Consider the following 27,406-nt stretch of genomic DNA (forward strand, 5'->3'; position numbering starts at 1 on the left):
AATGCTCTTATCGAAGACAGGACCCCACTAGCCCTTTGGGGAGACAGAGGGAGAGTTTGCCAGCACACACCCAAGCGCTATAATATATATGGGAACAACCTTATATAAGTGTTGTTCCTTATAGCAGCTTAAATATATCCAGTATATCGCCAAAAAATGCCCCCCCTCTCTGTTTTACCCTGTTTCTGTAGTGCAGTGCAGGGGAGAGTCCTGGGAGCCTTCCTCACAGCGGAGCTGAGCAGGAAAATGGCGCTGTGTGCTGAGGAGAATAAGCCCCGCCCCTTATTTCGGCGGGCTTTCCTCCCGTGGATTTAGATAACTGGCATGGGTTAAATACATACATATAGCCTTAATGGCTATATGTGATGTATTCTTTTGCCTTAAGGTAATAAAATATTGCTGCCCAGGGCGCCCCCAGCAGCGCCCTGCACCCTCCGTGACCGCTTGGTGTGAAGTGTGTGACAACAATGGCGCACAGCTGCAGTGCTGTGCGCTACCTTCATGAAGACTGAAAAGCCTTCTGCCGCCTGTTTCCGGACCTTCAATCTTCAGCATCTGTAAGGGGGGTCGGCGGCGCGGCTCCGGGACGAACCCCAGGGTGAGACCTGTGTTCCGACTCCCTCTGGAGCTAATGGTGTCCAGTAGCCTAAGAATCCAATCCATCCTGCACGCAGGTGAGTTGAAATTCTCTCCCCTAAGTCCCTCGATGCAGTGAGCCTGTTGCCAGCAGGACTCACTGAAAATAAAAAACCTAAAAAACTTTTTCTAAGCAGCTCTTTAAGAGAGCCACCTAGATTGCACCCTGCTCGGACGGGCACAAAAACCTAACTGAGGCTTGGAGGAGGGTCATAGGGGGAGGAGCCAGTACACACCACCTGATCCTAAAGCTTTATTTTTGTGCCCTGTCTCCTGCGGAGCCGCTATTCCCCATGGTCCTGACGGAGTCCCCAGCATCCACTTAGGACGTTAGAGAAATATATGATGGTTGACCACGTGTTCACATGCAAGAGCAATCAGTGTTTGAAGCTGAATATTGAAGATGGATATCACTATACAATAACTTGTATCAGTAGTTACAAAACATGAATACGTTTCCTTCAGCTTTGTTAGGTGTGTAATTTTTAGATACTATAAGGTTTATGATAATTCTGTACATTTAACCAATACTTCAATGTCCATTGATGGCCATTTAATAAAATAGTTAATCTTATATATGGTAACTAATGTAACGTGTATTTAAGTCAATATCATACGCTGAATAAATGTTATCTAATACTTTGTCCTCTTTTAAAAACCGACTAGGGGTAAAGCAAATCGAGTGTGAAAGGGCTCTAGAAAATTGTAGTTAGTTTTTTTTTTTTAATGAAATTCTGAAATTTTAAAATATATGAATGGTGGAAGCATTGGTTGGATGATGATCATTTGAGGGCAAGGGACAGGGACCCCTTTGGGCACTGCTTCTGCTGCGTAGTGCAATGTAGTCCTCTGAATCCTGCACTACTGAACACCACAGCATACTAAGAGCTGCTGATGAGTGTGATGAAAAAGGACAATGCCTCTACTAAATACATCTCTTCCTAGAATCTGTCATCTGCTGGAATCAGGGGGGGGGGGGGGGTTACAATAAATAAATAATCACATTATATACCACTTTCAAAACACGTTTTTCTCCACAATTTGCATTTTGAGGTGCTACTGCCTACTCAACAGAGTTCAATGAAAACACTGATAGAAAAAAAAGATGGTCCTTTAGTAGTGCACTGCCAACTATGATGGTAGAGAAAATAGCTTTTATTTATTTAATTTAAGCCATTCTCTATGAAATTCATGAAGTTAAAATACAGCGCAAAAAGCCCCCAGAAAACAGAAGAATGTGTATAGAATTAGAAAATTTGTGATGAAAAAAATATAAATTCAAGCTGGTTTGTGTCCTATAATACACTTCTATTCCTCAGATTAATGTCTTCTGTATGCTTATCTTAGGTATGCACAAAATGGAGTCTGCAAACAGTATATTCCCAGTATTTGACTGCTTCTTTAGAATATTAAGGAGTAAATTTACTGAAAGTCGTGCTTGCTGTCGGACTGTAACAGACAGACATTGACGGAGCATTACAGTCTTAAAAAACTTTATTTTCTACTGTGCATCAATTTTCATTTGTAACTGTCGGATTTTAACCCAGCAGCAAACCCACCGCCATCAAACTGCTACGAAGTGGAAGCATTATAGTTATGAGCGTTAAAGGGTTAAAATAAAAAAATGTGTGGGGTCTCCCTCAAATCGGTAACCAGCCCCATTTACTTAAAATATGAAGGGGTCACGGCCTCTTCGGTGCATGTAGCACCCCGAATGTTGGCAACACATAAAAACAGCGCTCCTTGCAAAACCCCATTGGAAAGAGAGGTCACTCATGAACACTCTCCATAGGGGATGAGCTGATTGGTCAGAGAATTAATTAATCCCACACATTACTTAATTTAACCCTTAATACACTTTTTATTATAACAAAGTCTGCACAGTGATCTGTCCTGTACTTTCCCACAAACTAGCCTGAGAGAGGCGGGACTATTGTCCGGGTGGTTTTTGAAACCCAACATTTAGTAGATTTGGGGTTTCTATTCCTTTGACTAAAAACATTGATAGTGAGTTGTTAGTTTTAAAGTCCATCATTTGCTCTATTTTTCGTCAGTTTTTCCGACAAAAAAATAAATAAAAATGGGGGAAAAAATGCCCAATGTAACAAATCCGACCTTTAGTAAATATACCCCTAAAACTTTCACAGGCATATATGTTGTGTAACCATTAAGGACTGTAATAATGACATACAGAGGAAGAAATTGTTATTGAATACTGGCATGTTTCATATCTTTGGTAGTTTACAATAAAACAAATGGATAATGGAATAGAGATAGATTACAAATAGAAACACCAACCAATTAAATTACTATAATTTTAAATCATAAGATTTCTATTCCTATACACGTTTTTTTACGATGTATTTTAACTGTATAAATTTCAGAGAACGCACATGAAAAAGCTGACCTCAGGCCCCCCTGCACCAGCGATAGATCTACCCTTATTGAAAGTTTAGGGAAGGTACAGTAGGGTCAGAGTTGTGGGGCCCCTACTGCTCGGGGCCCCTACAATTCACCACTGTTTAGTTCTGGTCCTTAACACACACCTAGCACCCATGTGGTTGCACTGTTATATACTATTTTGCCATTGCGCTTCCCACTCACCCACAGGCGGAAGACTCCTCTTGGAGCTTTTCTTACATACGTAGGGAAGTGCATTATAGCAGTTACGGTTCTGCCAGGCACCAGAGGACTCAGTGCGAATTACTGCACAGTTTTCTTCTTCTGAATTGCTTGGCTGATCTAAAATGCAGCATAGGTAAAGAACAAAGTGGTCAGGCGACAGGTCTGAACAAAATTTAATTGCCTGAAGTGATTAGAAAGAGGCAAATTCCATACATTTACAGTAAAACAGGTTGCTAGTTTGTATGTCTATATAGCAGGTGATGAGGTTACCAAGGTAGGCTTGACTTTATTAATTAAAATGCATTATATACTAACACAAAACAAAACAACATTTTACAACAGGTGTGCCCAAATAGAAAGACCTGTTTATTAACTACACAGGCATGAATGTTGCTTTATGGAAATGCACTAAAAAATAAGATTAATAAATATAAATAACAGTCCTAAAAATATGCTTATCTGCAAATATTCCCAGAACATGTTATAACAGGGATACCTTTGCAGAACTGCTATGACAAATGGAAATCATATGACTTTTACTGAAACACTGCAGTGTTCTGTACAGGATGTTTAATGAATGAAACTACAAATCTATTATATACAGGTTATACAGCACAATTACAACTGTTTCAGTCCCGATAAAAGTATGAAAAGTTTAGATTTAGGGGGAAATTCTGTTATTTACAGTAGATTACAGTGGGATAATTGATTCCTCATGGCTATCCAATTAGCCCCGAAGCCAGGAGTTATCAGGGATTTTTTTCCACCAGCCTCAGCGGCTCGAAAAAAATCCCTGATAACTAGTGGGTTAATGAGTACTGCAACCCTGGTCACACACAAAGCCGTGACCTTTTCACAGGTTTTGTGTGTTAACACCCATTAACCTGTGTTAAGCCCATTAACATGCTACTTTAACGGGTGTTAACAAGGCTGTTGGGTGAAAAAAAAAGTGCAACTGAATAGCCACAGGCATTAAAGCCGAAGCCTAATTGAATTCCCCCTTTAGCTATATGCAATATTGCCACAACTATTTTTGTCTATAGTTCCAAACAGTTATCCCTGGAGTTTATAATGTACAACCTTTGTGGCAGATTCAATTAGCTGTGGGTTGTGTTGCATGGTTTCTTCTCCCAGGTAAAGTGCCTGAACCTATTCGATTAGAAAGCCGCACTTAACACCATGGCAGTAGGTAATGCTTATTTGTATTTTTCAGGTCTAATCGCTCCAGACACACTACCCAGGAGAAGAGAACGTGGAACAAAACCCACGGCTAATTGAATCTAGCCATTTAAATACCTGAAGCATTGTAATTATTAGTAACAATTAATGTAAATTGCACAACCAAATTTGTGAGCATGTTTTAAACATACTGTAGAAAGACTGAAAACTTATAAAGGAAAACAAGCAATAAACTTATATATTTTCTTACTTACCAGTCTCCCAGTTCAAATACTTCAGTGGAGCTCCATCAGACCACTGCCAGCCTCCATTAACATTAAGGTCATTTAGTCCTATCCATAAAGTGGAACTGTAACCAGTCAGCAGCCCTAGCACAGAAGGTACAGAAAAATAATACATATCATACATCCATAGTGTGGGCTTCAAATACTTTGAGTTCCTGTCATTTCTGTTACTGTAAATCCACAGGGCCTTCTCCAGGCCCAATATGCCATGCACATGCTATAGGTAGTGCTGTGCACAGGAAGGAGTCTATGGCTGTTATTAAAAAAAATATCTCATCATTAAATAAATGGCCAACCCCATAGAGTTCATAATCATAATAAACACTGAATCTAGGGAGGGCAATTTTGTGATCGGATTCGGTGGGATGGATTGCAGGATTTACCTGCCCCATTGTTTTTTTAATGCCGGGCAGTGTTGAGCGTCCACAGGAGGCTCAGATGCTGCTCAGAGCCCTCTTCCCCCGGCAGTGCGTACTGCACAGCATGACATGACATCAGAGATCATGCTGCGCAGTCTGACGCCAGCCGTCTGTGCCACCCTGACCGCACCCCGTGATCCCTCCCATCCATGATGATGAATCTGACGCCAGCCGCCCATGCCGGCCGGACCGCACCTTGCAGCCCACAAGCCCGGCTCCCACCCTCGATGGTGAGTATTTGTATGGGCTGGGCTGGGGTGGGCGGGTCTTCAACCCAATCCCGGGTATCCCGAGATTGACCTTTTTTCAATCCTGATACTCGGGATTGAAAAAAAGGCCAGAGATTGGCCTCCCTAACTGAATCTAATGACATATGAGCTTACCAGGTAAATATTACACTGACTGGCAGACCAAGTTGGACTGTCTATTCCTGGCTTCATGGTTTGTCTGTCATTCAGTATCACTCCACATTCCTTATTACTACAGTACCCTGAAAGTTCTTTATGTAGGATAACATATACAGTCAGGTCCATAAATATTGGGACATCGACACAATTCTCATATTTTGAGCTCTATACACCACCACAATGGATTTGAAATGAAACAAACAATATGTGCTTTAACTGTAGACTTTCTGCTTTAATTTGAGGGTATTTACATCCAAATTAGGTGAACGGTGTAGGAATTACAACGGTTTCTATATGTGCCTCCCACTTTTTAAGGAACCAAAAGTAATGGCACAAACTAAACAATCCTAAATCAAACTTTCACTTTTTAATACTTTGTTGCAAATCTTTTGCAGTCAATTATAGCCTGAGGTCTGGAACGCATATACATCACCAGACGCTGGGTTTCATCCCTGGTGATGCTCTGCCAGGTCTCTACTGCAAATGTCTTCAGTTCCTGCTTGTTCTTGGGGTATTTTCCCTTCAGTTTTGTCTTCATCAAGTGAAATGCATGCTCAATCGGATTCAGGTCAGGTGATTGACTTGGCCATTACATAACATTCCACTTATTTGCCTTAAAAAACTCTTTGGTTGCTTTGGCAGTATGCTTTGGGTCATTGTCCATCTGCACTGTGAAGCGCCGTCCAATGAGTTCTGAAGCATTTGACTGAATATGAGCAGATAATATTGCCCGAAACACTTCAGAATTCATCCTGCTGCTTTTGTCAGCAGTCACATTATAAATAAATACAAGGGAACCAGTTCCATTGGCAGCCATACATGCCCACGCCATGACACTACCACCACCATGATTCACTGATGAGGTGGTATGTTTGGTATCATGAGCAGTTCCTTTCCTTCTCCATACTCTTCTCTTCCCATCACTCTGGTACAAGTTGATCTTTGTCTCATCTGTCCATAGGACATTCTCACACACACCCCGACCCGGGGGTCGCCATGGGGGTGGTGTTGGGATCCTTTTACCCTCAAGCTACACATACCAACCTATATCTCCAGGACCATCTCTTACATTCTCTACATTTGAGGTCCATGCAATACGTCTCTACCAACCTACTAATCTTCGAGTTGCTGTCATTTACCGTCCACCTGGCATTTCCTCCAAATTCCTCGACAACTTTGCTTCCTGGCTACCTCACTTCCTCTCTTCTGACATTCCCTCCATTATTCTAGGAGATTTCAACATCCCTATCGATAACCCCACAAAATCACCTGCCTCTAAACTCCTTAACCTCACCTCTTCACTTGGTCTCTCCCAGTGGACCACCTCACCCTCCCATGTGAACGGGAGCTCACTGGATCTGGTTTTCACTCACCGCTGTGATATTTCTGATTTCTCCAATTCCCCTCGCTGACCACCACTTGCTCTCTTATAACTTATCTATCTCTGCTTCCCCATCTCTCCCTCCTAAGGCTACCATCACTAAGTGTAACATTGAGGCTAGTGACACCTCATCCCTATCCTCCCTGTTTGACTCACTTCTCTCTCACATGCCCTGAACAAGCCACATCCCTATACAATGCATCTCTTACTTCTGTCCTTGACTCTGTTGCTCCGCCAACCACTATTCACCCTCGCAGATCAACACCTCAACCCTGGCACACCAAATCAGAATCAGAATCAGCTTTATTGGCCAGGTGTACTCATGTACACTAGGAATTCTTTGTGGTACAATGCATCGCCAAGCAGCAACATGAAGGAGGAAAAACGTAGCATACATTACAAACATTACACATATGAGTTCATACTGCACATATGCAACTGTACAGTAGACATATTATACATTTAAGACTAAAAACTAAGGCTGCTTGGCAGAGCAGCACCGAGGCAGCCATCCGCGGAGCCAACTAGAACTCACACAATGCACATAATACAGAAGATTTAAGTATTACATCAAAAAATAAACCACACAGACAAAGACACAGAAAGAATAATGCATGATTGGTGTAGGCATTTTGAGTAATAACCTCCAGGGGTTGTGTACTCCACCCTCACAAGGCACCAGGTGCGGCAGCCATCTTAGGCGCACTGCGTAGGATTACCCAGGGTGGAATAGTCCACCCCTAGAAGAGAACACAAAATGGGGAGATTGCAGAGTCCTTAAGTTCAGAGTAGGGTTCCAATAAAAACATCAGGTCCACGCATTTTTCATCCCATCCACAAGCGCACCAGATAAGGCAGCCATGTTGGACGCACTACAAAGGTTACACAGTGGGAGATGAGCCATACAGGGGCCAAATGCATGTATGGGAGAACTGACACGTGTGTAGGAGTATGCTATACCCTGCATGGAAAGATCCAAATGAAGCACACCCCGCCCACGGAGGAACCATCCGAGGCAGCCATGTGGGGCGCACTGCATAGGTTACTGCTGGCAGGGTGTGCAACCAATGGAGGTACACATTACGGGAATAGCACACAGTGGGGTGGAAGTACCGTGTAAGAAGAAAGAGAAGAGAAAGACACATTTGCAGGAAAACTGTACTAACATTATTTTGTGAAAAAGATAAATGTCCTGGTCTCATGAGAGCAGTGCGGGTGGGTGTGAGAATGTGGGGGCACACTAATGTCCAATGGAACTGACCCAGCAAAGTCTGGTCCTGATGCGCACGTCCCTCAGTTCCCTGCTCAGCTTGAGGGGTAGTCCCGGGGGCAGTCATGATGTTCTTGGACAGAGAAGTAGTAGGCATTGGTCCTGGTGTTCTCATGGCAGAGGTGAGGAGAGGCCACATAATGTTCCAGATTTCTTTCTTGATGCTGTTCAGTGTTTGTTCAACTGTTTTTTTTAACTGTTAATTTTCAAAATGCACCAGATATCTACAAAAATGCTCACGTACTGCCGAGCGACAGGGGAGGAAATCACGCTCTAAAGCAGACTTCCTCCATTTCAAATTCATGCTCTCATCCTTCAGTGCTGCCCTTTCCCTCGCTAAACAATCATACTTCAAAATCGTCATCTCTACCCAGTCTTCCAACCCCCGGCGCCTCTTTGCCACTGTTAACTCCCTCCTCTGCCCACCACCACCTCCTCTCCCTTCCTCATTGTCTGCTCTTGACTTTGCCACTTATTTCATATCCAAGATTGACTCCATACGTCAGGATATCACATCCCACCAGACCAGCCACCACTCATCCCTTGCCACCCCTCCCCTTCCCTCTTACCAACTCTGACATCTTTCTCCCATGTATCTGGCGAGGAAGTCATGGCCCTCATCCATTCCTCCACCCCCACAACCTCCCCACTCGACCCTATCACCTCCCACCTCCTTCGCTACCTCTCTCCTTCTGCCTGTTCCCATCTTGCCCACCTTCTCAATCTCTCCCTCTCATCAGGCACTGTCCCCTCTGCCTTCAAGCATGCTCTTGCCTCCCCTATTCTTAAAAAAATCTACCCCTGATCCTAACACTCTCTTCAACTATCGACCCATCTCTCTCCTCCCCTTTGCCTCCAAACTTCTTGAGCGTGTTGTCTATAATCGCCTCACTGCCTTTCTTTCCTCTCACTCACTGCTTGACCCATTCCAGTCTGGTTTCCGTTCTCTCCACTCCACTGAAACTGCCCTTCTTCTTGACCTCTCTGCTGCTTTTGATACTGTGGACCACCCTCTCCTTCTGCAAATCCTTCACTCTCTTGGTCTGCGTGATACTGCCCTCTCCTGGCTGTCCTCCTACCTCTCTGATCGTTCCTTCTCTGTCTCCTCTCATGATGCTACCCCCCCCCCCCACTTCCACTAACTGTTGGTTTCCCCCAAGGCTCTGTTCTTGGTCCTCTCCTTTTCTCTCTCTATACGTCCTCTTTAGGTGAACTCATTAGTTCTTTTAACTTCCAATACCACCTCTATGCTGATAACACTCAAATCTACCTCTCCTCCCCTGATCTCTCCATGGCTCTCCTCACTCGTACCTCCAACTGTCTTTCTGCTATCTCTTCCTGGATGTCCCAGCGCTTTCTTAAACTCAACATGTCTAAGACTGAGCTGATCATCTTCCCACCCTCCCGCACAACCTCACCTCCCACAATCTCATTATCCATTGATGGCACAACTATCTCCTCTAGCCCCCAAGTACGCTGTCTTGGCCTAATCCTTGACTCCTCCCTCTCCTTCAAACCACACATTCAGCACCTCTCACAAACCTGTCATTTTCATCTCAAAAACATTTCCAGGATCAGACCTTTTCTCACCCAGGATGCCACTAAGATCATTATTCACTCACTGATTATTTCCAGACTGTCTAAATATTTCTAAAATACACAGCGCTTTATGATAATACCACCAAGAAATCTGTTAATTACTACCCATAATTGATTAAAAAACACCTAATCTCTACTGCTCCCACCGGTGGTACTGTTCCACCAATTACCAAAAACCACAAAATATATTTAAACAAGGGAGCGCTAAGAACAGGGTCAATTTAAATCACACATTTATTACAATCCACATATAAACAGCAATTAAAATCAAGGATAATATCCGGATATTAAAACAATATAGTGCACTCTTTGTTTAGTCCCATGCCCTGAGCTCGAATTAGTAATTGTCTATTCACACAGATAGGTCCGTACAATCTCCACTGGTACGCATTAATTGTGTCCAATTGTAACCATGCTGTCTTGATAATTAATTGGCTTTAAACAAGGCAACCTTCTTATTATTTGTATCCAGCAAAAATGTATCAGTCACTGGAAGGCTCCTTGTTTAAAGCCAATTAATTATCAAGACAGCATGGTTACAATTGGACACAATTAATGCGTACCAGTGGAGATTGTACGGACCTATCTGTGTGAATAGACAATTACTAATTCGAGCTCAGGGCATGGGACTAAACAAAGAGTGCACTATATTGTTTTAATATCCGGATATTATCCTTGATTTTAATTGCTGTTTATATGTGGATTGTAATATTTCCAGACTGGACTACTGTAATCTCCTCCTAACTGGCCTCCCTGACAACTACCTCTCTCCACTCCAATCTATCCTCAATGCTGCTGCCCGGCTCATCTTCCTCACCAAACGCACTATGTCCATCTCCCCTCTCCTACAAGCCCTTCACTGGCTTCTCTTCCCTTTCAGAATCCAATTCAAATGTCTCAAACTCACTTACAAAGCACTCACAAACGCCTCTCCCATTTACATCTCTGACCTTATCTCCTTTTACTCTCCCACCCGTCCTCTTCGCTCTGCTAATGCACGCCGCCTCTCCTGTCTCCTGATTACTTCCTCCCACTCCTATTTCCAAGATTTTTCACGTGCTGCTCCCTTTCTCTGGAATTCTTTACCTCTCCCCCTCAGACTCTCCACCTCTCTACAAAACTTCAAACGGGCTCTCAAGACCCATTTCTTTACCAAACCCAGCCAAATCTCATCCTAACCCTCTGTTCCACGCTCTCTATGTACCCCATCTGTGTCACTTCTGTCTGTCTACCCCTCCCCTTAGAATGTAAGCTCTCACGAGTAGGGCCCTCTTCCCTCATGTGCTTATACTTTTCTTACTTTAATAATCCTCAACTGCCCAAATCCCGCAGTTTTTTGGCCACCTGGAACTTATCTCTATGTCGTTTACTGGTGTAGTTATGCTTAGTTACCCTGTACTTGTCCTATATTGTCTTCAACTGTAAGTCACTTGTTTCCTGTTTTGATTATGTGAATATGTACTCTGTAATTGGGCGCTGCAGAACCCTTGTGGCGCCATATAAATAAAGGATAATAATAATAATAATAATAATAATAATAATAATATGATGTTGTTCCAGAACTGTAAAGGCTTTTTTAGATGTTGTTTGGCAAACTCTAATCTGGACTTCCTGTTTTTGTGGCTCACCAATGATTTACATCTTGTGGTGAAACCTCTATATTCACTCTTGTGAAGTCTTCTCTTGATTGTTGACTTTGACACATATACACCTACCTCCTGGAGAGTGTTCTTGATCTGGGTAACTGTTGTGAAGGGGTTTATCTTCACCAGGGAAAGAATTCTTCTGTCATTGGTGTTGCTGAGCTCTCCGGTGCGTTCTTTCTTTTTAAGAATGTTCCAAACCGTTGATTTGGCCACACTTAATGTTTTTGCTATCGCTCTGATGGGTTTGTTTTGATTTTTCAGCCTAATGATGGCTTGCTTCACTGATAGTGGCAGCTCTTTGGATCTCATATTGAGAGTCGACAGTAACAGATTCCAAATGCAAATGTCACACCTGGAATCTACTCCAGACCTTTTACCTGCTTAATTGATGATGAAATAACGAGGGACTAGCCCACTCCTGTCCATGAAATAGCTTTTGAATCATTTGTCCCATTATTTTTGGTCCCTTAAAAAGTGGGAGGCACATATAGAAACCATTGTAATTCCTACACCGTTCACCTGATTTGGATGTAAATACCCTTAAATTAAAGCGGAAAGTCTGCAGTTAAAGCACATATTGTTTGTTTCATTTCAAATCCATTGTCGTGGTGTATAGACTAGAGCCCAAAATATGAGAATTGTGTCGATATCCCAATATTTATGGACCTGACTGTACATTTCTTGTCAGATCAGACACATATTTTTAACCTTAATTAATGTACTGAATACCTTAACAATGTTTCCCCTAAGTTACTACCATATATATGGTCTGCACAAAACTGCATTATAATGTATCAATTTCATTTTATGCCTCCCTCTTATACCTCTTTTCCACTAAAGTTCCGGGTTTAACCATGGATTTGGAACACAGGGGTAAAAGGAGATTTATGGTAGACTTACCAATGTTAAATCTCTCTCTGCAAGGTAACATAGAAACATAGATACACTGGGTTCCACAGGGAATACATTGGGGTGTAGAGATGGATCTGGGACCAGGCACCAACAGGTTAGCTATCCCAGGGTGCATTGGGGCCTCCTCTATAACCCCGCCTCCAGACACTGTGATCTCAGTTTCGTTAAACATTCCAATGCAGGAGCAGGTAAAAGAGAAGGCAGATGTTAGTCACATAGAACCACATTCTCACGACAGGTGAAGGGACCAGCGGCTAATGCCATACAAACCCATAGAGGCTAAGGGCGTCAGGGTGGGCGCCCTGTGGAACCCAGTGTACCTCGCAGAAAGAGATTTAACAATGGTAAGTCTACCATAAATCTCCTTTTCTGCAGCAGGGTACACTGTGTTCCACAGGGAATACATCGAGGATGTCCTAAAGCAGTTCCTCAAGGGAGGGGACGCACCTTAGCGGGTATGAGAACCCGGTGTCCAAAGGAAGCTTCCTGGGAGGTGGAAGAACCTGGTTAACGTATTCACAGAGGACCACATAGCAACCTGGCACAATTGTTCTGCGAAAGCGCCATGGCGGGCTGCCCAAGAAGTTCCAAGACACCGAGTACAATGGGCTTTAATAGCAGCAGGAGCTGGGAGCCCAGCCTGCCCATAAGTTTGTGCAATCACCATTCTAATCCATCTGGCCAAGGTTTGCTCATTCGCAGGCCAGCCACGTTTGTGGAAACCAAATAGTACAAAGAGGGTATCTGACCTCCTGATAGAGGCAGTTCTCTCCCCATATATACGTAGAACCCTTACCACATCCAAAGACCGCTCTTTGGGGGTCAAGTCAGAAGAGATAAAGGCCGGAACCACAATCCCTTGTGGAAAGATGACACCACTTTAGGTAAGAAACATGGGCGAGTTCTCAGAATTGCCCGGTCATGATTGAACATCAGAAAGGGTGGACGACAGGACAAAGCACCTAAGTCCGACACCCTTCTAGCTGAGGCAATAGCCAGCAGAAACAGGACCTTGCTGTGAGCCATTTAAGGTCCACTGACTCAAGAGGTTCAAATGGAGACTCTTGCAGGGCATTCAGGACAACAGACAGATCCCATGGAGCCACAGGAGGGACATAGGGAGGCTGAATCCGTAACACACCCTGAGTGAATGTATGAATGTCAGGTATAAATGCAATTTTACTCTGAAACCACATGACAAGGCAGATATGTGAACCTTGAGGGAGACCAGACGAAGGCCTAAGTCCAGGCCTTGTTGCAGGAAAGCCAGGATTCTGGATGACTTGAATCTGTGAACATCATAGTTCTTATCAGCATACCAGGTGACATAAGAATTCCAGACACTGTAATAGAGCCGGGCAGATGCCGCTTTGCGGGCCTTCAACATAGTTTGGATGACCGCCTCAGAAAATCCTTTTTTTCCTTAGGAGTGAAGCTTCAAAAGCCACGCCGTCAAAGCCAGCCTGACCAGGTCTGGGTAGAGATAAGGGCCCTGTACGAGAATGTCTGGTCGTTGAGGAAGTAGAAGAGGATGCTCTGTCGATAGACCCTGCAGATCTGAGAACCAATGCCGTTTGGGCCATGCTGGAGCGACTAGAAGTAGTATTTCTCCTTCTTGCTTGAACTTCCGCAGTACCCTGGGCAGAAGTGACTCTGGAGGGAACACGTAAGGCAGCCGAAAGTTCCATGGAATGGCTAGTGCGTCCACGAACGCTGCTTGAAGAAGCCTGGTCCTTGATCCGAAGACTGGAACTTTGTGACTGTGTCGAGACGCCATCAGGTCTTCATCTGGTAGGCCCCACGTGTCCACTAGGAGTTGAAAGACTTCCGGATAAAGACTACACTTTCCAGGGTGTACATCCTGACGACTGAGGAAGTCCACTTCTCAGTTGAGGACACCCGGAATGAACACTGCCGATATTGCTGGCAGATGGCGTTCCGCCCATTGAAGGGTCTTTGACACTTCCAACATTGCCATGCCGCTTCGAGTGCCACCTTGATGGTTTATGTATGCCACCATGATGTCGTTGTCTGACTGTACTTGAACAGGCCTGTTCTGTACTAAGGGCAGGGCAAGAGACAATGCACTGAACACTCCCTGCAACTTCATAATGCTTATTGGGAGTAGTGATTCCTTCTTGGTCCACCGACCCTGAAAAGAGTGTTGCTCCAACATCGCGCCCCATCCCCTCCGATAGGCATCCGTTGTCAGCAGGACCCAGTCGGTGATACAGAAGGGACGGCCCCTGCTTAATTGCTAGTCTTGAAGCCACCAGGTCAGCGATAGACAAACCTCCGGAGTCAAAGTGATCATATGAGACCTGATCCGATGAGGTAGGCCGTCCCATTTGGAAAGGATTAACCTCTGCAGAGGGCGGGAATGAAATTGAGCAACCATGTCGAATGCCGACACCATCAGACCAAGTATTTGCATCGCTGAGTGTATCAACACTCTGGGACGACAAAGGAAGCATCTTATCCTGTCCTGAAGCTTCAGGACTTTCTCTGAAGACAGAAACAGCCGTTGACTGTGCGGGTCCAGCAGTGCCCCCAGATGCACCATGCTCTGAGCTGAGACCAGCAAGGACTTCTTCCAATTGATGAGCCACCCGTGGGCTTGTAGGAAGCTTACTGTCAGTTGTAGATGACTGAGAAGGACATCGTGGGAGTTTGCCAGGATCAGCAAGTCATCCAAATACAGTATGATCCTCATTCCCTGGCGACGGAGATGAGCTGTCATCACGGCATAACCTTGGTGAAGATCCGAGGGGCCATAGCCAGTCCAAATGGCAGAGCCTGAAACTGATAGTGGATGTTGCCAATAGCAAACCGCAGATATTGCTGATGCGACATGGCAATAGGTATATGCAGGTATGCATCTTGCATATCCAGGGATACCATATAGTCTCCGAGTTCCATGGCCAGTACAATTGAATGCAGAGTTTCCATACGGAACTTGGACACTCTCACAAACTTGTTCAATGATTTGAGGGTGAGTATAGGCCGGAAAGACCCATTGGGTTTCGGAACTAAAAACAGGGTCAAGTAGTATGCTTTGCCTCTGTGGGACAAAGGAACCGGCATCACCAGTCCTGTATCCAGGAGGGAACTCAAAACCATTTGTAGAGCTTGCGCTTTTAACGGATCTGAAGCGATAACCGTGGTGCAAAACTGGCGAGTGAGATGTCTCTTGAAGGAGACTGCGTACCCGTGAAAGACAACTTCCTGCACCCATGCGTCTGAAGTGGTCTTTAACCAGACCTGGGTGAACTGTAGAAGTCGGCTCCCCACCCTGGGATCCCAGGGGGGAGGCCCGCCCCATCATGCAGCAGGACTGTTTTGTCTTGGGCTTTGTGGTTTTGGTAGCACGAGACTATCTTGGGTATGCCTGACCTTTTGCTTTCCCATGAGGCCGAAAGGAACGAAAAGTGGTACCTTTTGCCTCTGTGCAGAGGGAGTAGGATTTGGGAGAAATGCAGTTTTAGCAGCCGCTAAATCAGACACAATTTTATTTAGGTCTTCTCCAAACAAGATGTCTCCCTTAAAAGGGAGTACCTCCAAGGTCTTTTTGGAGTCCAGGTCCACCTTCCATGACCTCAACCACAGAATACGGCAAGCTAGGACAGACGTAGTTGACGCCTTAGCCGCCAACACACCTGCCTCAGAGGATGCCTCCTGAATATAATAGGCAGCGGTGGTAATGTGAGACAGATATTGTCTGGCCTTGTCAGATAATTAATCGGGTAGCTCTTCCTCCAATGCCTGAACCCATGCTTCAATACCTTTTGCAGCCCAGGAGGCTGCAATAGTGGGTCTATGCACAGCACCTTTTAGGAAGTAAATAGATTTCAGGCATCCCTCCACATGTTTATCTGTCGGTTCCTTTAGTGAGGTGACAGTAGTGACAGGCAGAGTAGAACATACCACTAGACGGGTGACATGGGAATCCACCGGCGGTGGGTTTTTCCACTTGTTATATAACTTTGCAGGGAGAGGATATAAAGCTAAGGCCCATTTGGGTAAGGGGAATTTCTTCTATGGCTCAGACCAGGGTTCTTGGCGTATGTCCACTAAATGGTCAGAATGTGGTAATAGAGTTTTAGTTACCGTCTGACGTTTAAACTTCTCATGTTTCTTAGACACCGTAGTGGAATCCTCATCATCATCAGAGATTTGGAGGATCTGTCTAATAGCAATCACCAAGTCAGAGACATCAACCTGTAAAGAAGATTCCTCGTCAGAAGCATCTGATTCAGTATCTGACAGGACAGTTAGTTCCCCATCCTCATCAGAAGAAACTTCTGAGAGATGCGTGGATTGTGAGGAGGTAGCATCCCACTTAGATGACCCAGGGACACGAGTGTGACCTATAGCAAATTTCTGTCTAACCAAAGATTGGTTTAATTGCTGCAACTGGTTAGACAAATTATCCACCCAAGGTGGATTAACCATAGGGACAAGTTGAGGCTGTAGTGGCACAGGAGATCCCATAGTAGGCGTAAGGCGGTCCACCAGAGTACCCAACAAGGTTGAGAACACATTACACAGACCATCATATAACACTTCCCCCTCAAGTAAATCCTTGGTGCATGCCCTGCATGATGCGGGAGCATCCCCAGATTTACTGCACTTTTTGTTAGACATGTCAGTAAATGCAACAATAGAGCGTATGAGTACAATAAAGCCAGACAGAGTACAATACCTGCGAATAAATCCTCTTGTATGTGACTGAGTACCCAGTACACAACACCTGCAAATAAATCCGGTATTAGGTGACTGAGTACACAGTATAATACGTGTAATCCGTAAATACTGTGACACACTATATAATTGACCCTGACGCACCAATTCCCTTAGGGTACAGAATATAGTGATAGATATATCTGGGAAACACTGAAAGTGAAATTCACACAACAGATACAGGCACACACAGTCACAGTGACAATGCAGATAATTAATAGTTATGACAATAAAACTGCACTGGACTAGTCTACAATAGCATATCGGTATTTATATATATATATATATATATATATATATAAAACACAGCGCGGTCCAAAACCGGAGGTATATATCAGAATACTCGTACAATATATTCTGTAACAGGTACATTTGTTCTTAACTAACGCTGTCTGTATAAAGACATGTAGAATACTTAAGTGTTTGTAAAGTCACAGCAAGGGAGACCTTGCCCTGCAGTCCCGGAGACCAGCCGAAGCTATACCTAAGATGGCACCCAGTGTCGCAGTCAGGGAGTGAGGGAGAGTGGAAAGCAGCTCCAGGGCGGGAAAATCTGCTCAGAGATGACACCCTGGGTTGGGGGAGGGGCTACAGGTCAAGCGCCGGCTCCCCTATGCTGGTCCTCACCGCCTGGTCCTACGGAGTCTTATTAAACTGGGTGTTAGTACACCCGATCTGTACTCCTCCTCCTCCTCCCCGTAGCAGCCACGCAAACCAGGAGAGTGTCTGCGACCGTGTGCCTAGAGCCGGAGCATCTCTGCCGCAAGTACCCGGGAACTGAGCCGCGGGAGTATGTGACGCCATTTGGGAGGTGATGGAGCCGCAGCGCTGAATGTCACTCTGACATATAACGGTGCTGCGGCCCTTGACGTCTTCTGAGAAAGCTTTCTTCAGGGCTGCCCAGCGCAGCCCCCCCTGTTGACTAGCCTGCTCTGCAGGCACCAGCTCGAAACTGAGCTCACAGTGCCTGGAGGAGGGGTTATAAAGGAGGCCCCAATGCATCCTGGGATAGCTAAAGCTTTAACCTGTTGGTGCCTGGTTCAAGATCCATCTCTACACCCCGAAGTATTCCCTGTGGAACACAGTGTACCCAGCTACAGAAATCTATGATACTGGGGATATCGTGCTGGTATCACTCCGAAAGCACTACCGTCGAGATATATTAACATCTTGGCTGACGGAGAGGGGGAGTGAACACTCATAACGACAGATAATACATCTGCCCCCTGGTTCCAAACCAGGTCAGACCTGAGACAACCATTTTTACACTGCGGTGCTGACCCGGGTAATTCCCGGGTCAGCGCTGTTCACACGGGTGCAGTGCTAGTGCTTGGAGATTACATCATCTCCTTGCGCCAGGAAAGCAGCTCTCCCCATGCTGTGAACAGGTCAGATGACTCGGGTTACCCATTTTCACTGTAGCTCACTCGAGTCCTTGCCGTGTAAAACCCTGCTGGCAACTGGGAAGGATTCACAGGTGACTGAACCCGGGTGGAGCAGTTTCCACTGGCAAAAATCTGCGACTTATTGCACGTTCATGTGCAATAACTGGATTTTCAAGTCAGTGGAAAAAAGGTATTACAGGTTGAGTATCCCATATCCAAATATTCCGAAATACGGAATATTCCAAAATACGGAATTTTTTGCGTGCGAGTGAGATAGTGCAACCTTTGTTTTCTGATGGCTCAATGTACACAAACTGTTTAATACACAAAGTTATTCAAAATATTGTATTAAATGACCTTCAAGCTGTGTGTATAAGGTGTCTACGAAACATAAATGAATAGTGTGAATGTACACACACTTTGTTTAATGCACAAGGGGCCTAATTCTGAGTTGATCGCAGCAGCAAATTTGTTAGCAGTTGGGCAAAACCATGGCCCTCATTCCGAGTTGTTCGCTCGCAAGCTGCTTTTAGCAGCATTGCATAAGCTAAGCCGCCGCCTACTGGGAGTGAATCTTAGCTTATCAAAATTGCGAACGAAAGGTTCTCAAAATTGCGAATAGAAATTACTTAGCAGTGTCTGAGTAGCTCGAGACTTACTCTTCCAGTGCGATCAGTTCAGTGCTTGTCGTTCCTGGTTTGACGTCACAAACACACCCAGCGTTCGCCCAGACACTCCTCCGTTTCTCCAGCCACTCCCGCGTTTTTCCCAGAAACGGTAGCGTTTTTTCACACACTCCCATGAAACGGCCAGTTTCCACCCAGAAACACCCACTTCCTGTCAATCACATTACGATCACCAGAACGATGAAAAAACCTCGTAATGCCGTGAGTAAAATTCCTAACTGCATAGCAAATTTACTTGGCGCAGTCGCAAGTGCGAACATTGCGCATGCGCAATTAGCGGAAAATCGCTGCAATGCGAAGAAAATTACCGAGCGAACAACTCTGAATGACCACCCATGTGCACTGCAGGGGAGGCAGATATAACATGTGCATAGAGAGTTAGATTTGGGTGGGGTGTATTCAAACTGAAATCTAAATTGCAGTGTAAAAATAAAGCAGCCAGTATTTACCCTGCACAGAAACAAAATAACCCACCCACATCTAACTCTCTCTGCACATGTTACATCTGCCCCCCCTGCAGTGCACATGGTTTTGCCCAATTGCTAAAAAACTTGCTGCTGCGATCAACTCAGAATTACCCCCAAAGTTATTCAAAATACTGGCTAAAATGACCTTCAGGCTGTGTGTATAAGGTGTATATGTAACATAAATGTATTCTGTGCTTAGACTTAGGTCCCATCTCCATGATATCTCATTGGTATGCAATTATTCCAAAATACGGAAAAATCCGATATCCAAAATACTTCTGGTCCCAAGCATTTTGGATAAGGGATACTCCACCTGTAGTAACACCTCACTTGTTACAACAGTTTTATATTCACTTTATTTAACAATTTGCAGCCATTACATACTGTCTAGTGGGTGATACATATACATCTGTCATATGTAAAGCCCATGGTTATGAGCATATTTAAGCCCCAATTACATTTCCAGAAGCTAAATAGAGTAATTACTCCTCATACTGTATACTATATGTCCAGCAGGCAGTGAATAAGGAAGCACAGTGTACAATTACAGTAGATTGCGCTTCCTGGAGATCCTACACAAATTCACAGGTATCTACTCAATTTTCACTCTGTAATTAATTCTTCTTCCAGAAGCTGAATCTGATTTTCACATGGTAAAGAGGAGCGTTCATCTGATCACCCAAATGTTGTAACATTTATCAGGTCACATTCTGTATTCCTATACAACTACTTTAGTTGGGCTAAGTTTTATATTGTAGCTGCATTTTTATTCATAGGGGTATATTCAACAGCTGTCGGAAGCTGCCGTCTTGTCGGAAAGACGGCAGCTTCCGACAGTTTTAGGTCAGAAGGGGTTCTGACCTATTCATTAGGGCCCCGTTTATTCCAACAAGTCGGGAAACCCGGCTTGTCGGAATGCATGCTGATCGGCGACTTCAGCCGCTGATCAGCGTGCATGGTCGGAAGCGGGGCCAAACCCGACAGGTTTTAGCCCCGTTTCCGACAATCTCAATCCGACTTTAAAAAAAGTCGGATTTAGATGAGGGATCCGAGAGCAGGAGACAGGGGGAGCAGCACTGCAGCGGGAAGAGCAGGAACCCAGCGGCGGCGTCCACCCGGCTCCAGCAAGCGAGGTCCCACTTGCTTGAGCCAGGTGGACGCCGCCGCGAGCCTCCGCTGATGCAGCCGCAACTCGCCCCGTCTCCTCCTCTCCGTCTCCCCTCCTCCGCTGCTTTCCCGCTACTGTCCCCACCGCCACAGACATCTCTATCACGGCAGCCGCTGACAGCTCCCCCCCCCTCCCCTTCCCGGCGCCGCTGACAGCTCCCACCGCCGCTGCTGTCAGCGCACTCGGCAGCCGCTGACAGTAGCGGCAGGATAAGACACCGGGAGCGGCCAAATCCGACAGTCGGATTTGGTTTTGAATAGGGGTTGTCGGGTCCATTCCGACAACTGCATGTCGGAATGGACCCGACTCTTATTGAATATACCCCATAATCAGATGTTTAGTTTACAAGGGATGTGGTTATGTGACCGGGCGGTCTCACTATACCAACGCCGGGATCCCGGGATCCCGACCGGTGACCATCCCGAAGGTCGGCATGATGACCAACAGGGACTATTCCCATTACACCCATAGAGTGTGGCGAGCACATCAAGCCCGCAAGGGGCTTCATTGCGCTCCCCCGCCGGCCATCTAAGAGCCGGGATCCCGCCGTCGGTATGGTGACTGGCGGTCTCCCAACCACTGGTCACACGAACTCAGCCCGCTTACACAAACAGATGTTTCTGCCATAGAATATAAAAGGCATGTGTTATGTGAACAGAATGCAGCATAGGGGGTCATTCCGAGTTGTTCGCTCGTTATTTTTTTTTGCTACGGAGCGATTAGTCGCAAACTGCGCATGCGCAATGTTTGCAGTGCGCCTGCGCCAAGTAAATTAGCACAAAAGTTTGGTATTTTACTCACGGCCTAACGAGGATTTTTCATCGTTCTGGTGATCGGAGTGTGATTGACAGGAAGTGGGTGTTTCTGGGCGGATACTTGCCGTTTTATGGGAGTGTGCGGAAAACGCTGGCGTTTCTGGGGAAAAACGCGGGAGTGTCTGAAGAAACGGGGGAGTGTCTGGGCGAACGCTGGGTGTGTTTGTGACGTCAAACCAGGAACGAAACTGACTGAACTGATCGCAGTGTAGGAGTAAGTCTGGAGCTACTCAGAAACTGCTAAGAAATTTCTAATCGCAATTCTGCTAATCTTTCGTTCGCAATTCTGCTAAGCTAAGATACACTCCCAGAGGGCGGCGGCTTAGCGTGTGCAATGCTGCTAAAAGCAGCTAGTGAGCGATCAACTCGGAATGAGGGCCAACGTGCTAATATAATCTCTGTGAATGTTACTGGATCACATGCTTCCACTCCACTCACCATTGATATATGTCTGTTCGTGTATCTCATTGATGCTGAGGAGATTGGCGTCCTGTTGCAAACAACTGGTCCAAGACTCTCCCCATGACAGTGCTGACTGGAAATTAAACTGGTAGCAGCTGTGGGTTAGTGGATCCTTGTCCCAGAATGCCTCACAGTCAGCACCTGAAACAGAGCATAACAAAATAAGAATACTATGAATCGCTCTCTATCAGTCTGAGAAACTACTGCCGCTCACTAGAAATATCTGAACAATGAGATAGCAGATATTATCTGCATATGTTTCCGAGAAATATATTGTATTTCAGCTTAGGGTAAATGTAAAAAGTTATGAAAGTGCCTTTTGAACTAAAGAAATATAAGAAAGAATCGCAGAGTTAGTACAAATGATGAAAGCTAGCTCATGCTTTGCACATTTATTTAGGCCGCCAAAATTGTGCCATACCAATATTTTACTGATCCCAATATATTATAGCCCAAAAAGAAGAATTACATTTATTAGATACAGTGGGTTCGTTTGCATGCCTTCTCAGTGATGCCTGCTGGGAGGTGATAAATAATACATAAAATAACCACCATTATCCCACTCTCCCTCATGTTTCATTCTAAGAAATATTTGTAACAATAATACATTATGGATGCTTACTTTTTACTGGGCAGAAACCCCACTTTTCATCTTTGCCATAATCAACAGTAGTTGCACACCAAAGATGGCCGTCTTCTCGTCCTGTGCTTGTACAGCTGTAGAACCATTGGTTGTCGTACTTAAAAGGGATGGCACAGGGCCGTCCATTGGAATTCCCTTGAATAGTGTAAATATCTGAAGAGACAAAGCAAGTTAAATAAATAAAATTAGGAGTTAATAGAAATACAGATACAACGTGTGAGCCAGTGGTAATTACCATTTACAAGTGAAACTGTATCACATCAGAGGACATGTAATGGGTAACATAAGTTTGTTTTACATAATACCTACTGCACCCACAAAGTCTCTCTGGGAGTCCTTTCCCTGGGTGGAAGCATAATATTTGTCTTTATGCTATAGCCAAAGGCAGAATGGCAACTGTAAACATGGATGACTAGATGTAATACCACCCGAATCCGCTGGCCGTGCGGAATGCCAGCCAAACTCAGACTTTTTTTTAAAGGGGCAATCACTTACAAGGCATGGTTTTGCTATGTAAGTGATTGCCCCTTTAAAAAAAAACACCCGCGTTCGTCCAGCATCCCGCACAACCGCTGGATATGGGCGGCATTACATCCCGCCGCAAGTATATACTTGTTGGGTTAAAAAGTAATTAAACTATGTAAATCACAATCCATCTTATCAGATTTCCTGGTTACTGACTGTACTGTATATAATGAACAGAGCTGACCCAATCAGACCGCACCTAGTAATGCTTCTTATACACAAAATCCCCCCTGTAGTAGTGCCACTTATACAAAATCCCACCCTGTTGTAGTGCCGCTTACACAAAATGCCCCCTTAGTAGTGCTGCCTACACAAAGTCCCCCCCGTAGAAGTGCCGCTTACACAAAATGCCCCCTGTAGTAGTGCCGCTTACACAAAATCCCACCCTGTATTAGTGCCGTTTACACAAAACCCCCTTGTAGTAGTGCCACTTACACAAAATCCCCCCTGTAGTAGTGCCGCTTACACAAAATCCCACCCTGTATTAGTGCCGTTTACACAAAATCCCCCTTGTAGTAGTGCCGCTTACACAAAATCTCACCCTGTATTAGTGCCGTTTACACAAAATCCCCCTTGTAGTAGTGCCGCTTACACAAAATCCCACCCTGTATTAGTGCTGTTTACACAAAATCCCCCCTTTAGTAGTGCCACTTACACAAAATCCCCCCTGTAGTAGTGCCGCTTACACAAAATCCCCCCTGTAGTAGTGCCGCTTACACAAAATCCCCCCTGTAGTAGTGCCGCTTACACAAAATCCCCCCTGTAGTAGTGCCGCTTACACAAAATCCCCCCTGTAGTAGTGCCGCTTACACAAAATTCCACCTGTGGTAGTGCCGCTTACACACATTTTGTCCACCCAGTCACACACAGTCACATACACACACATGGATACACACACACATACACAAACATATACACACACATACATACACACATACACACACACACACACACACACACACACACACACACACACACACATACATACAGATATATACACACACACACATCCACTTTCTCAAGCTCACTCACTCTCTTTACTTCTTTTTACCAAAAGGAAGTCTGGCTGGCCGGAGCTGTCCATCCTCCTGTTCCTCCTCATGATCAGCCTGGTCCCTTGTAGCTCTGCCCCTTGGTTCCGTGAAGCTCTGCCCCCTTTTCGGGTCTTCCAGCACAGTGAGTAAACACTGCGCGCTGTCACACAGTTAGGGTGGGGGTGAGGACGCTTTAAGCTTCCGGCGCCGCTGCCTGTCACAGTGTGACAGGCGCAGCAGCCGGCAGCAGCAGGGGGGGACAGGCAGCGCAGCAGTGGGGGATGCCGAGCAGCTAGAACGCCTCTCAAGCCTGGCGCCTACCTGCACTGCATCCCTTTGCTGAGTGGGTAGCGCTGGGCGTGTGTGTGTGTGTGTGTGTGTGTGTTTGTGTGTCTGTGTGGGCATATAGACCCTTCGCTGCTGAGGGTTCCTCTGTCCTTGTCACAGTCCATCAGTACCACATACCCACATAAATTATACCTTGGGTTTATTTAAGACATTGCATTTTCAGAAAATATCATTAGTATTTAACATGTCAGGTAAAACTTGTCCAAAATGGGCACAAAATAAGGTTAACTAAAAGCAAATGTGATTGAATAAATACCACAAAGAACTACTTTGTAGTTCTTACTTCAGCACTAATCCACCTTCCAAAAATAGCAAAAAGCAAGATTCAATGTGTAGGTTTTCATTAAAAAAATCTGGCCTTTAAAATAATAGATTTTTTCGTGTTATAATATATTTTCTTAGTAAGATGAGACACATTACAGAAATAACCTGCTTAGAGGTCAAAAAAATTGTCAAGGAATAAGGTAATCACTGAGCACATATGAAGGCAAGTCTCATCTAACTTTCTTTTTTTAGAAGAAGAAGAATAGAGCATTGAAAAAAGAACAGAAAAAGAGATAAGAAAGGAAAGAGAGATAAAGGGGGGGGGGGGGGGGGGGTTGTAGGTGAGGGAAGGGAAGGGAGGAGAGGGGTAACTCGACTGGTCAGGTCCATAACTATTTAGCAATTGAATGCAGGGGAAGCCTGGAAATAGGAAGTTTGCAGTTCCCAGACCTTAGCAAACATTTTAGAAGAGCCCTTCAATATGCTAGTGATACATTCCATAGAGTGGATATGCCATATTTCTCTGACGTCCTAGTGGATGCTGGGAACTCCGTAAGGACCATGGGGAATAGACGGCTCCGCAGGAGACTGGGCACATCTAAAGAAAGAATTAGGACTATCTGGTGTGCACTGGCTCCTCCCCCTATGACCCTCCTCCAAGCCTCAGTTAGATTTCTGTGCCCGGCTGAGCTGGATGCACACTAGGGGCTCTCCTGAGCTCCTAGAAAGAAAGTATAATTTAGGTTTTTTATTTTACAGTGAGACCTGCTGGCAACAGGCTCACTGCACCGAGGGACTAAGGGGAGAAGAAGCGAACCTACCTAAGTGGTGGTAGCTTGGGCTTCTTAGGCTACTGGACACCATTAGCTCCAGAGGGATCGCACACAGGACCCGACCTCGTCGTCCGTTCCCGGAGCCGCGCCGCCGTCCCCCTTACAGAGCCAGAAGCAAGAAGGTCCGGAAAATCGGCGGATGAAGACTCCTGTCTTCTTCAAGGTAGCGCACAGCACTGCAGCTGTGCGCCATTGCTCCTCATGCACACCACACACTGCGGTCACTGATGGGTGCAGGGCGCTGGGGGGGGGCGCCCTGAGCAGCAATAAATAACACCTTGGCTGGCAAACTGACACCATATATAGCCCCAGAGGCTATATAGGTGTATATTAACCCCTGCCAGAAATCTTAAAATTGCGGGAGAAAGACCGCCGAAAAAGGGGCGGAGCCATCTCCCTCAGCACACTGGCGCCATTTTCCCTCACAGCTCCGCTGGAAGGATCGCTCCCTGGCTCTCCCCTGCAGTCCTGCACTACAGAAAGGGTAAAAAAGAGAGGGGGGGCACAAATTTAGGCGCAAATAATATATATATGCAGCTATAAGGGGAAAACACACTTTATAGGTGATATCCCTGTGGTATATAGCGCTCTGGTGTGTGCTGGCATACTCTCCCTCTGTCTCCCCAAAGGGCTTTGTGGGGTCCTGTCCTCTGTCAGAGCATTCCCTGTGTGTGTGTGCTGTGTGTCGGTACCGCTGTGTCGACATGTATGATGAGGAAAATGATGTGGAGGCAGAGCAAATGCCTGTAAGTGTGTTGTCACCCCCTGAAGGGTCGACACCTGTGTGGATGGACTTATGGAAGGAATTACGTGACAGTGTCAGCTCCTTACATAAAAGGTTTGACGACATAGGACAGCCGGCTACTCAGCTTGTGACTGTTCCAGCGTCTCAAACGTCATCAGGGGCTTTAAAACGCCCGCTACCTCAGATGGCAGACACAGATGTCGACACGGATACCGACTCCAGTGTCGACGACGATGAGACTAATGTACCCTCCAATAGGTCCACCCGTTACATGATTGAGGCAAAGAAAAATGTATTACACATTTCTGATAGTACCCCAGGTACCACAAAAAAGGGTATTATGTTCGGTGAGAAAAAACTCCCAGTAGTTTTTCCTGCATCTGAGGAATTAAATGAGGTGTGTGCGGAAGCCTGGACTTCCCCCGATAAGAAATTTATAATTTCTAAACGGTTATTGGCAGCGTACCCTTTCCCGCCAGAGGATAGGTCACGTTGGGAAACATCCCCTAGGGTAGATAAAGCGCTTACACGTTTATCAAAACAGGTGGCACTACCGTCTCCGGATACGGCCGCCCTAAAGGATCCTGCCGATAGAAAGCAGGAAGCTACCCTAAAAGCTATATATACACACACGGGCATTATATTGCGACCATCGATTGCATCAGCATGGATGTGCAGTGCTGCTGCCGCGTGGTCAGATTCCCTGTTGGATAATATTGATACCCTGGATAGGGACAATATTTTGCTGACAGTAGAGCATATAAAAGACGCTGTATTATACATGCGTGATGCACAGAGGGATATTTGCCGGCTGGCATCAAAAATAAGTGCAATGTTCATTGCCGCCAGAAGGGGGTTATGGACTCGGCAGTGGTCAGGTGATGCCGATTCAAAAAGGCACATGGAAGTTTTGCCTTATAAGGGGGTGGAACT

At 45.4% G+C, this 27,406-nt stretch overlaps 1 protein-coding gene across 1 annotated transcript in view; it reads right to left on the reverse strand.

Annotated features, from left to right (window-relative positions):
* MRC2 (mannose receptor C type 2) overlaps positions 1-27,406 on the reverse strand; it is a 174,470-nt gene that overhangs the window by 59,554 nt on the left and 87,510 nt on the right. Inside the window, exons 3-6 of the mRNA XM_063960019.1 lie at positions 22,704-22,877; positions 22,058-22,222; positions 4,695-4,808; positions 3,241-3,378 (exon numbers count right to left, since the gene is read on the reverse strand). Coding sequence (XP_063816089.1) covers positions 3,241-3,378; positions 4,695-4,808; positions 22,058-22,222; positions 22,704-22,877 — 591 coding nt within the window. The remainder of the gene's footprint in view (positions 1-3,240; positions 3,379-4,694; positions 4,809-22,057; positions 22,223-22,703; positions 22,878-27,406) is intronic.

Source organism: Pseudophryne corroboree, chromosome 3 (genome assembly GCF_028390025.1).
Source record: "Pseudophryne corroboree isolate aPseCor3 chromosome 3, aPseCor3.hap2, whole genome shotgun sequence".
Taxonomy (NCBI): Eukaryota; Metazoa; Chordata; class Amphibia; order Anura; family Myobatrachidae; genus Pseudophryne; species Pseudophryne corroboree.